Here is a 12,769-nt window from a genome sequence, read left to right on the forward strand (position 1 = left end):
TCTTGTGGTTTCTGAGGCTAACTTTTGATGAGAGTAGAAAACCTCATCTTTCTCCTATGGAGCAGCTGGTGAATTAGAACTGCTGACCTTGGGGTTAGCAACCCGGTGTGTAACCATGACACCACCAGGACTCCTTTCAATATCAGTCTGTGTCGACATAGGTAAGCTATTGCTAGGAATTGTCCATTTCTTCTAGGTTTTCAAATTCATTGGGTACATAATAATCTGTTGTCATTTTTCTTTGCATCTTCTCCTGGTCTTTTGTTAAGTTTGCCAGTTTTGTCAAACCTTTCAAAGAACAAACTTCTCTTCATGATTGTTTTTATAAACAGTGAAAAAAATATACTTTTAATTTACTTTGTTGAATCAGAGTGTAAAAATATATTGCTAAAACAGATATCAGGCAAACAGGTGTTTATAAGTCCAGTTACCTTCTAGTTTTGTTTTGTTTTTTAACTAAGAGGAAAAGCTCATAAAGTTTTCATGCAGCACATATTTGGTTCTCTAAATAACAATTATGACAAATAGCAGAAGAAATTAGTGTATGCTGTACTTGTGATCCATCCCAAACACCAACATTTGGGGTTGTATAACATTCCACAGAGACACGCCTTAAGTGGACATAGTAATGCAGTTTAGAAAAGTGGTGGGTGTGGTAGCTACTTTATCTGGTGTTAACTTGAGACTATTAAGAATGAAGGGGTGGAGTTTAACCTGTCAGTCAGGTCACAGCTTGAGGACATCATTTGGAGTCACAATAGAGAGAAATAGTTCACTGGAGGCCAGACACATTCACTCCCTACAAGACATTCCTGTTGACAAGACACATGGAGCTATGCTAGAGCCCTGGAGCTGGAGGAGCCACATGGAGACCCACGCCAGCGCTGAGATGCTTCCACCTCCACTGGTCCTCAAGACTTTCCACCCACTGGCCTGTGACCTTCCTGCATTCAGCATCATTGCATGGCTTTGTTAGTCTAAAGATGAATTTATAGACTGGTATTGACATATAGACTAATATCAGACTTATGGACTTGATCTGGACTGGGCTGGGTTGTTTCCTTAATATACAATTACAATTTAATATACAGTTCTTTCTTTTTATTCTTTAGTCTTCCCCCACACTCTTCTTACTTCTGAAGTTTGGATTTTCCCCAGTTCTTTCTTATACACACATGAGTGTCTATGAATTTGTTTCTCTAGTCAACCTGGACTAACACAGAGTGGGGCAAACATTTTTCTTTACATTCACTGAGCAAGAAAAGCAACATTGAATTTCACATGCAGATTTTACACAACTTCTACATGGGATCTTGACTTAAATGTAAGAGCAAAAGCTAAGAGACTGCTCTATTTTTGGTGAACAACTGCATGGTAATCTTGGATGACTTCCCCCCCTGGCTGGTTTGGCACTTTTAGGCTGAGGTCACCAATGTTGCTATTTCTTGGGGTCTCAGGAAGATTCAGACTCTACAGCTGACACAGCATGGGCTGGAGCGCCTGCTAAGCCGGCCTCAGATTTCTCCAGTTTATTCTGTGCATCCATTTGTGTAACAATCTCATCCATGTTGCTCTGCAATGCTGTCCCCCACGGCAACAGTTCTGCATCACCATTTGCAAACCTTATCTACATGAATTAAATCGAGTTCACATTTTCAAAACATTTGTCTAATCTTTCCGTGAATACCTGAATTAGATCTAAAACGCTAAGTCCACTTTCTGCAGGACTCACACAGAAGACAAATTATAATGTTGTGAAATGTCTGTATCTGTGCTTGTTGTCGGATCCTCCTGACAATTCTCCTTCTAAGAAATTACAAACATTTCATCTCTTAGATATGAAATGGACTGTCTCCCTGATGACTTGTTGTGCATCTTCACTGGACAGCTGGCAGGGTTTGGGGAAGTGGTGGCTTCCCACGGCTGCTGAAGATGACAATCACCTGGATCGTGGCTGTCCTGGAGCGACCAAGTGGGTGCTAGGGGCTAAGTTGGGGGTGGGGATGTGAGCCTAGCCTCAGGGTATTGCCGGTGATCCCTTCCCTCTGCTCCAATCTGTATTACTTATTGTCTGCGTGGCTAAGGGTTTATTTTGCTCCAATTGTTGAAGATGTTGGGCCATTGTGTTGATTTTGGCTCTATTTTGATGAGTGGGCTTATTGCTGTCCATTGTCCTCCAAGTACTACTTATCCTGTGTCCCAAAGGTTATTGTGTCTATTGTATTTTTGTTCTCATTTTACACTAATTTAAAATTCCATTCATTATTTCTTCGATTACCTAGTGTTTCATAAGCAGAGGGTTGTGCAATGTTCATGTGTTTGATTTTTTTCCCTCAAGTTTCATATTGATTTCTAATTTTATAATGTTGTGGTCTGAGAAATGGTTTGTAATATCTCAGTGATGTTAAAGGTGTTATTTGCTTTGTGGCCTAACATATGATCTGATCTGGAGTACGTTTCATATGCCATGTTAAAGAATGTGTATTGTACTATTGAAGGGAGTGTTCTGTGTATGCCTAAGGAATTGACTATCTATCTATCTATGTGTGTGTATTTGTCTCTCTAGAGTTTTTGACTATTTGTCCATGTGTATATATTTGTCTATCTATAGTTTATATGTCCAAACGATTGATTAGCTTTTCTCAGGGTGATGTTCTCCAAGTCCATCCGTGGCCTGAGATGCTTTACGGTTTCATTACTTGTTTAGCGATACACTGTTTTCCATTATGAGAATGCACCAAAGTTTCTTTATCCGTTCTCCTGATGGGCCTCGGACCTGTTTCCAACTTCTTGCTATGGTGAAGAGTGCTGGGATGAACAGGGAGTGCATATATCTTTTCCTATTTTGTCTCTTATTTCTTCAGAGTACGCACCCAGCAGGGAGATTTCTGAGTCATATGGGATTTCTCTTCTGTTGTTTAGATAGCGCCTTATCATTTTTCACAATGGTTGTGCATAGGTATATTTCTTGTAAGCAACATATGAAAAGGTCCCACTTCCTTATCCATTCTGTGAATCTGGGTGCCTTTAATCCATTTATATTCAGTGTCATCATTGGTGGGTATGGATTTATTGCTGTCATTTTGCTGTATGTGTTGTTTTTCTGCTGTGTGTGTGGCTATTGGTTTCTTTGTTCTTTGTCATTTCTGTGTTAATTTTGTTTGTAGATTTTCTTGTCATTTGTTTTCTGTCTTTGCTTTTATTTTGCTGGATGTGTTGTTTTTATTTTGACAACTTTATTTTTTAGGTTACCTTGATTGTCTGTTTCTTCTTTTTTCCTTCAAAACCATTGTACTGGGGGTTAACACAAATAACAAACAGCACTGTACAATTGCTACCCCAGATTCTCCCTTTTTAAGGCATTTGCTCTCCGGTTAACTACTTGATTTCCTCTGCATTCGACTGTTTGCATATGCTCGAGCCTATCATTTCCTACTGGTCTTCATTGTGGAATGATAGCTCTTGGAAGTTGGTTTCAGTGATGCCTTAAAGCGGGCGGGTGTCTGAATGGTGGGTGTTAGAGTTGCTATCGGATTGCTGTCTGTTGCTGTTGCTATTCTGTCCTAAGAGCTCCCCTGAATGGTTTTGTAAGGTTGGTTTTTGTTTGTTTGATTTTACAAATTCCTTTAATTTTTTAAAATTTAAATCATTTTATTGGGGCTCATACAACTCTTATCACAATCCATACATACACCGATTGTGTAAAGCACACTTATACATTTGTTGCCTTCGTCATTCTCAACATTCGCTTTCCGCTTGGGTTCCTGGAATCAGCTCATTTTCTTTTCCCTCCCCCTCCCCCTTACCTCATGAACCCTTAATAATTTATAAATTATTATTTTATCTTATCTTACACTGCCTGGTGTCTCCCTTCACCCACTTTCCTGTTGCCCATCCCCCAGAGAGGAGGTTATATGTAGATCCCTGAGATCGGTTCCCTTTCTACTCCTCTTTCCTCCCACAAATTCCTTTAATTTATCCCTATCTGAAAATACCCTTATTTCTCCTTTGCATTTGAGGGATAACCTTGCAGGATATAAGACTCATGATCGACAGTTTTTAATTTTTTCTTTCAGGGTTTTGTATGTATCATTCCATTGCCTTCTTACCTGCATGGTTCCTGTTGAAAAATCCAAGCTAATTGTTTAGTTTTATTAATTACTAAATTAATTATTTATAATTTACATGCCATCACATTTATTGATTTTATATTAATTTAATTAAATATTAAGATGTAGTAAATATTAGTGAAAAGCATGTGTCACGCTTATTCATGTTGGTTCCCCTTTATGGATGGCGTTACTTTACTCAAGTTGCTTCAAGAGGCTCTGCTTGTCTTTGTGACTGGAGAGTTTGACTACGACTTGCCACGGTGATTTTCTTTTTTTTGTTTTTTTTTGCGGCCCTGAAAAGGGCCTTTTGTTTCCACAATAAAATCATACAGCGCTCAGCCGCCGAAGCCGTAGAGGGTGCGTCCCTGGCGCTTGAGCGCGTAGACCACGTCCATGGCCGTGACCGTCTTGCGCTTGGCGTGCTCCGTGTAGGTGACGGCGTCGCGGATCACGTTCTCCAGGAACACCTTGAGGACGCCGCGCGTCTCCTCGTAGATGAGCCCCGAGATGCGCTTGACGCCGCCGCGCCGAGCCAGCCGGCGGATGGCGGGCTTGGTGATGCCCTGGATGTTGTCGCGGAGCACCTTGCGGTGCCGCTTGGCGCCGCCTTTGCCCAGACCCTTCCCGCCTTTGCCGCGACCAGACATGTTGAGAAAGTCAAAGCCCCAGAAAGCTGCCACGGTGATTTTCTTTGGGGCTCAGTTCTTCATTGGGTTCTTTCAGCCTCTTGGATGGTTTTCTCCTCTGTCATCATGTTAGGAAGGTTACTTTTCCACCAGTTCTTGGAACATTTTCTCTGTTTTTTAAAAAAAATAAATTTGTTGGGGGATAAGCTATAAGAATAGTTCTTATCACAATCCGTACATACATCCATTGAATCAAGCACATTAAAAATCATTTGATTGGGGGCTCAAACAACTCATCACAATCCATACATCCATCAATGTTGTTGCCCTCATCATTCTCAAAACATTTGCTCTCCACTTAAGCCCTTGATAATCAGGTCCTTATTTTCCCCTCCCTCCCTGCTCCCCCCTCCCTCATGAGTCTCCACAGTGAAGACCATTAGGAAATGATAGGCTTGAGCAGATGCCTATCTGATAATTTATAATTATTTTGTCATATCTTGCCCTGTCCAACATCTCCTTTCACCCACCTCTCTGTTGTCCGTCCCCCAGGGAGGAGGTTCTATGTAGATCCTGATAATCAGTTCCTCCTTTTCACCCCACCTTCCTTCTACCATCCCAGTATCACCACTCTCAGCACTGGTCTTGAGGGGTTTATCTGTCCTGGATTCCTTGTGTTTCCAGTTCCTATCTGTACCAGTGTACATCCTCTGGTCTAGCCAGATTTGTAAGGTAGAATTGGGATTATGATAGTGGGAGGGAAGAAGCATTTAGGAACTAGAAGAAAGTTGTATGTTTATCGTTGCTACACTGCACCCTGACTGGTTTGTCTCCTCCCCACAACCCTTCCAGAAGGGGATGTCCAGTTGCCTACAGATGGGCTTTGGGTCTCCACTCTGCACTACCCCTCATTCACAATGATAAGATTTTTTTGTTCTTTGATGCCTGATACCTGATCCCTTTGACATCTCGTGATCACACAGGCTGGTGTGCTTATTCCATGTGGGCTTTGTTGCTTCTCAGCTAGATGGCCACTTGTTTACCTTCAAGCCTTTAAGCCTCCAGACACTGTATCTTTTGATAGTCGGGCACCAAGAGCTTTCTTCACCACATTTGTTTATACACCCGCTTTGTCTTCAGAGATTATGCTGGGAAGGTGAGCATCATGGAATGCCAGGTTATTAGAACAAAGTATTCTTGCATTGAGGGAGTACTTGAGTGGAGACCCAATGTCCATCTGCTACCTCAATACAAAACCTAGATATATACACATAGATCTATTTCCCCATCCTCATATGTAAATATATTTGCATATGTACATGCCTTTATTTAGAGCTCTATAAATACCCTTTGCTTCCTAGCTGTTTCCTCTGTTTCCTTTGACTTTCCTCTGGTCCCACTATCATGCTCAGCCCTCATTGGGTTTCAGTAATTCCTCTTGGTTACATTACTCTTGATCACACCCTACCAGACCTCCTACACCCTCCTCACCACATATTTGGACCACTTGTTGTTCCCTTGTCCCTGGGTTTAACACCATTTCCTTTTCCCCCCACCTCTCCCTCTCCCATGTCTCCCCGGAACCATTGGTCCCATTGTTTTCTCCTCCAGATTGTTGATCCAGCCTATCTTACTTAGACAGACCTGCAGCAATAATAACATGCACAAAAACAAGACAGAGCAAAACCAAGCAACAAAAGAAAACAAAATAACAACAAAAAGCCAATGACAAAAAAACAACAAAAATGAAAAGCTTGTAGTTAGTTCAAGGATTGTTTGTTGGCCTTTAGGAGTGTTTTCTGTTCGAGTCTGATGGGGCGCCAAGCTCTGGCCTCAAAGTCCATTTTTGGTATTCCCTGGAGACTTCGTTGCTCCGTTCCCTTGCTGTTTTGTTGCTCGCCCTTAGTGTTTTGCCTCGGTGTGGTGGGATCAGATCGGGCGCAATTCCCACACTGTGTCTCCAGAGTTGTCTCCTGTAGGGCTAAGGGTCAGTGAGGGATGCGTGTCTCATAGTGGGGCTGGCCATGTGGTCCTCTCTGTGGACTGGCTGCTCTGAGCGGGAAGACCGTCCTCCAGGCCGTCCTCTGAAATCAGTTCTTCTGGGGAGGGGGTGTCTGTGTTTTTGTTTTGTTTCTTCCTATTCTGGAATGCTATAATTCATAAATACTCCAGATAATGTTCCACATAATTCTTAGGCTTACTTTGTTTTGTACTTTTAGGTTTTTAGTTGTTTTGTTCTTTTTATGGATTATCCTAGTAGATTGGGCTCAAGATATTTGTCTACAAGCTCACAAATACAGCCTTCCATTGATTGAGTAATACTGCTGTGTTCTTTCAAAGTATTGACTGATTTTAATATACTAATCATTTGGGTGTCTAGTTGGTGTTTTGTATGGTTGCTAAGTCTTCATTTATTTTTGTCAGATTTTTATTTTTGTAATGCATTCCTGGGTTGTTTGTTATTTTCCCTTCTTTGCCTGTCGTTCTCTCGATCTTTTCCTCTATCCATTCAAAGCACCTGAACAGCATCTTCTGCGTGTCTTCTCCAGAGATGATGATGCCTTTTATTTCTCAGGAAGGTCCCTTGGCTCCTGCAGTGGTCCCTCACGTGTGCCACATCATCTTGCTTCCGTCTGTGTCTGGGGGTGTCTCTGGTTTCTGAGACAGTGCCTCTTTTGTCTGTTGCTTTGATCAGGTGTATTGGAGTGGGTGGTAGCCGTTGGCCACTAGGCAGTTGCTGCAAGTGTAGGAGTGGCTTGGACATGAGGCAATAGACGACTCTGAGAAATGCATAAAGGGACAATTAGTAAAACTGAAAAGACAACACTCCCCACCCCCCAAAATATACACACCCAATAGCTGGCGCCAACCGGCATTCTCTCAGGAGCGCAGTCTCAGGTGCACAAGAGTGGAATGGTGTGACCTCTTTCATTGGCAGAGGGTTGTGGGAAGGAGGGATGATCCCACCCCTGCTGTCTGGTATCTCATAATGTGTGGTTTATCTGAGAAACCCCAGAAAAACACCAAAACTCCAAATCAGATCTGGCTGCCGTGTCATCCAGACTTTGGCCCTCCAATATCCCCAAAGGCACCTGAAGACGTGCCTGTCGTTTGGCAGCTTCTGTCAGCGGTGCCTTCACACAGGACCCAGGTTTGACTTATACAGATCAGCCGGAGGAGTGCCATGGGGCTCCCAGCCTCTGCACCTTTCAGGAGCCTGTGGCCTATTCTCTCCCCTATAGGTTGGTGAGGAGAGCATCTAGGCGATGTTGTAACAGAGAAACATCGTCAGCAGTTAACGTAATGGCATTGATGTGTAAGGTCTCACTCTCAGAGCTAGATTTAAACCTCCTCGGTCCTTGGCTCGGCACGAGAAAGAATTCACGCCAGAGCCGGGCTCGTGATCCAAGTGAGTTTAATGAGAGTTAAAAGAAGCTTCAGGTTTCACACGGTACCCATAGGATTCCTCTCGACCACGCAGCCTGCTCGGGGTCACACAAAGATCTCTAGCCCAAGTTTTCCTCTGAAACAAGACTCCCTCTCCCTCTCGGTTCCTGCCTTTTCAAGGATTCCCGGGGGAGGCGTGGTGAATGACCCCAGGTCGATCCCATTGGCTGAATTGCAATCACCTGGCCCAGGTGGGCTGATCCAGGTTTAACGCCCATCCATGCCCACCGGTGGGAAAACCCAGGCCTTTGTCCTATGCTGGCTCTCCTGGGCATGCGTCAATGGACACCCCAGTCCCTATGCTAGCTACCTAACAGATGGAAGGAAATCAATGAAAAGTCACAGGAAAAGGCGGGGGAGGGAGGGGGAAACATGAGCTGACACCAAGGGCTCAAGTAGAAAGCAAATGTTTTGAGAATGATGATGGCGATAAATGTGCTTGACACAACGGATGGATTGTGATAAGAGTTGTACGAGCCCCCAGTAAGATGGTTTATAGATAAAAAAGGAAGACCAGATCCTCACAACTGGACCAACAGGTAACGCTGTGATGAACAGAGGAAAGGCTGAAGTTGCCCGGGCTGTTCTCTCGCTTGGAGCCACAATCAGCTCTCTTGGAAGCACGGGAGAGATCAAAAGATGAGCTGCCCTGGGTAAGCCTGCTGCAGGACACCTCTTCGCTGTCTTCAGAAGGAAGGGCATTACCCTGAGGAGCAAGGTGCGCCTGACCCAAGCCTAGGTGTTTTTAATGTCCTCATCTGCATGTGAAAGTCTGAATAAGGAAGGCCAAGGAAGAGCGGTGCATTTGAATTGCGGTGCTGGAGAAGAATTCTGAAAGGACCACGGACTGCCAAAAAGACAAACTGGTCTGTCTTGGGAGAAATATGGCTACCGTGCTTGTGCTAGTCTGGGTAAACTAGAGAAACAAATCCACAGAAACTCATATGTATAAGAGAGTTTCATAAATAGGGTAAGTGTACATTTAGAAAGCATCCCAACCAAGTCTAGTCCAAGCCCATAAATCCAACATTAGCCCGTATATCTGACACCAGTCTACAAAGTCCTCCTCTGTCTCACAAAACACACGCAATGACGCCCACTGCAGGAGGAAAGCTGAGTCAGTGAGTGTGTAAGCATCTCAGCGCTGGCAGGGGTCTCCACACGGCTGCTCCAGTACCCAGGGCTGCATCAGGGTAGGTCCATGTGGCTTCTCCTGAGGGATGTCTTGCAGGAAGTGAGCCTTGCCAGCTAAAGCAGGGAACTAGCTAAGGCAGCTGCACCCTGGTCTGACCATCAGAAACAAGAGACCCAAAAACTAGAAAGGCGAAACTCACTGAGCAATTTATCCCTCCGTCGTTCGAGTAACCCCACATGTGTTTATCGGTCAGCTTGGCACAATAAACCTTAACTATCTCAGTACTCCATAGAGCAGTGGTTCTCAACCGTCCTCATGCCGTGACCCTTTAATACAGTTCCTTCATGTTGTGGTGACCCCCAACCATGAAATTATTTTTGTTTTTACTTCATAACTATTATTTTGCTACTGCTATGAATCATCATGTACATATCTGATAGGCAGGATAAATTTTAATTGTTACAAATTGGACATTATATAAGCACAGTGATTCATCACAAAACATGTCATTATATATTGTGAAATATTTCTAATGACAAATAAATGAAATTTTGTCTTGAAGCATGGTGTAGCATGGGTAACAATCTTCATGCCAGGTACTCGTAGGTGAGCATGTCCGCATGTGGGTGGGCAGATAGAGGAACGGTGTCTTAGTTCCTAAGATCATCTGGTCTTAGGTGACCCCTGTGTAAGGGCCGTCTGACCCCCAAAGGGGTTGAGACCCACAGGTTGAGAACCGCTGCCTGAAAGGGTAGGATAGTGAGACTTGTCTTACATACATTGGACATACCAAGAGACCAGATCCTTGAGGAGGACATGGTGTTTGGTAACGAAAGTGGCAGAGACAAAGAGGAAGGCCTTTGTGGTAGCTACACAATTTCATGTCAACCTAGTAAAGGGAAGGGGTGAAGTTTGGGCTGTCAAGCAGGTCACAGCCTGATGATGCCTCCTGGTGGGTGTGGCCTTCCCATTAGGATTCTGTGAACTTCCTCTCTTTCTCCCGGGAGGAGGGCCACACTCTCTCTGCTTCACATTCTGTTGGCAAAGCACATGGAGCCACGCTGATGGCAGCCAGAACCCTGGAGATGCGTCCACGCCACTGGATCCACAAGACTTTCTACCCACCGGCCTGTGATCTTCCTGCATTTTGCCTCATTGCCTGTGACTGCGTGAGCCTAAGTAGGAATTTATAGACTGGTATCAGACATATCGACTAGTATCAGACTTATGGACTTGATTTGGTCTGGACTGGGATCTTTTCTTAATATAAAGTTCTCTCTTACACACATATGAATGTCTCTAAACTTGTTTCTCTAGTCAACCAAGACTAACACACTAATGAAATTGCACATTTCTTCGTGGGGCTGTGGGCTGCCTGAATGCCATCTTTGATAAATTGTCTCTCATGTCCTGTAGCCATTTTTTGATTGGGTTATTTGTATCTTTATTAAGATGCCCTAGTTTCCTACAGACTGGCCCTTTATCTGATATATTGTTAATGAATACTTTTCCCAATCTGTGAGCGCTCTCTTAACTCTTTTTTGAAGGCTTGATTTGCATACATGTAATATTTTTGGCATGACAGTTTATTTTGTCTTCTATAGTATGGGTATTTTTCATTATGTTTGGTAGTGTGTTTATTATGCCTTGTATTAGGGTCCTTACGTTTGTTCCTATGTTTTCACTGATGATCATATAGTTTATGTTTAGATTTTTGATCGATCTTGTGTTTGCTTTTGTACACATGGTGAAGTATGAGCCCTATTTCATTCTTTTGCAGATAGAGAGCTACTTTTTCCAGCACCATTTGTTGAAAAGTCTGTCTGTTCCCCATTTAATGTCACAGTGCTTTCTTCATATATGAAGGTCAAAGAAGACAAGGAAGATGTTCCAAAGAGACTCTGAAACTTGCTCTTGAATGTAGAGAGTAGCTAAAGCAAATGGAAGAAGTGAGAGAGTAAACAAACCCGATAGAAAATTTCAATGTGTAGCTTGAGGACACAAAGTAACATATTACAATGAAATGTGCAAAAACCCTCCAACCTCCTGCCCAGCTCTCCAACCTGCCCAGTCTCCACCCTACCTCTCCTCAGCCCATGCTGTGCGTGGACCTGGCTGGTCAGACCATGGCCATCCAGGAGGTGAGCGTGCTACTATGAAATGTGTCTGACTGCATTACTTGAGTTTCTCTTCTATCTCTCATGCTCTCGATGACTTTAACATAATACTTATATATCTAAAAAATGTGCAAAGACCTAAAGTTAAAAAGCCAAAAAGGAAGAAAACATTCAGCATCTATCAAGCTGAGAGAACTGAAGAAAAATAGTCAGTCCTCAAGTTCCAATGTTGTAGGCTTCTAAACATTGAATGATACAGCTGAGTTTTGCCGGTTGACCAGAGAAACAAATCCAGTGACACTCATACATGTGTAAGGAAAAACTTTATATCAAGGAGTACTTGTACATCAAGACAACATCCCAGCCCAGTCCATTCCTGTCCCGAAGTCCGATACTAGTCCATAAGGCTCTCTTCAGACTCAGTCACAAGCAATGGTGCAGAATGCAGGAATATCACAGGGAAGTGGGAGTGAGCGAGCTAGACGTGGGGTGGGGGAGAAGAGAGAGAGACACACACACACTGGCCTCCAACAGAACTATATCTTGTTCAAATCTCCAAGTGAGGTCATCAGCCTGTGACCTGATTGACAGGTGAAAACTTCAAAGTTGACATGAGATTATGTAACTACCACAAAAGGAACACACAACTGCAGTACCATGGACTTCCAAAAAAACAAATTTGTCTTGGAAGAAGTGTCATGAGGATGCTCCTTAGAAGCGAGGCTGGTGAGACATGTTATCAGAAAGGACCAGTCCCTGGAACAGGGCACTGGGCTTGGTAAAATGCAGGCTCAGCAACAAAGATGAAGGTCTACACAGAGATGGACTGGCCCAGTGGGCTCAACTGCAGCAAGGCACAGGACCGGGCAGTGTCTCCCACTGTTGTGCATCAGGGCACCTCACAACCACAAGCTTTACATCACATCAGGGGAGAGGGTGTCTCTGAAACATTGAGAGTGGAGACACCACGATCGCGGTGTGACTTACACTTGAAATCCCCTGCACCTGGCCTCCGCACACCCTGACCCTGGGTTCCTCATCAGGAAAGAGCTGCAAGGTGCGTTCAGGGTCTCCCAGATGATGGACTGTCATGGCAAGGCTGCATGCATTGCGGGTCTAGTAGCCATGTGCGCCCCAAGTCTCCTCAAAGTGGGGTGGCCGCTGCCTTGTGCGTCCCGGAGGTCCTCTACGTTGGATGTGTCGTGGGTCTCCAGGAAGGCTCTGTGCACAAGCCCGGCTTTCTCAGCGGAGGCTGTGTGCCATGGCCGTGCGCTTGCTGGCCCTTCTCCGAGGGCCTGGCCATCTTGTGCATTCCAGGTGTCATCGGAGGGG

General features: G+C 44.1%; 1 protein-coding gene and 1 pseudogene across 1 annotated transcript; both read right to left on the reverse strand.

The window, feature by feature from the left end:
• Window positions 1-1,350: 1,350 nt before the first annotated feature.
• LOC142422267 (AP-3 complex subunit sigma-1-like) lies at window positions 1,351-2,469 on the reverse strand (annotated as a pseudogene).
• A 1,961-nt stretch (window positions 2,470-4,430) lies between these two features.
• LOC142422308 (histone H4) lies at window positions 4,431-4,769 on the reverse strand. Its single transcript, XM_075527712.1, has one exon. The coding sequence runs from the start codon at window positions 4,757-4,759 to the stop codon at window positions 4,448-4,450; it is 312 nt and encodes a 103-aa protein (XP_075383827.1). The 5' UTR covers window positions 4,760-4,769; the 3' UTR covers window positions 4,431-4,447.
• Window positions 4,770-12,769: the final 8,000 nt, after the last annotated feature.

This window comes from Tenrec ecaudatus, chromosome 12 (genome assembly GCF_050624435.1).
Source record: "Tenrec ecaudatus isolate mTenEca1 chromosome 12, mTenEca1.hap1, whole genome shotgun sequence".
Lineage (NCBI taxonomy): Eukaryota > Metazoa > Chordata > Mammalia > Afrosoricida > Tenrecidae > Tenrec > Tenrec ecaudatus.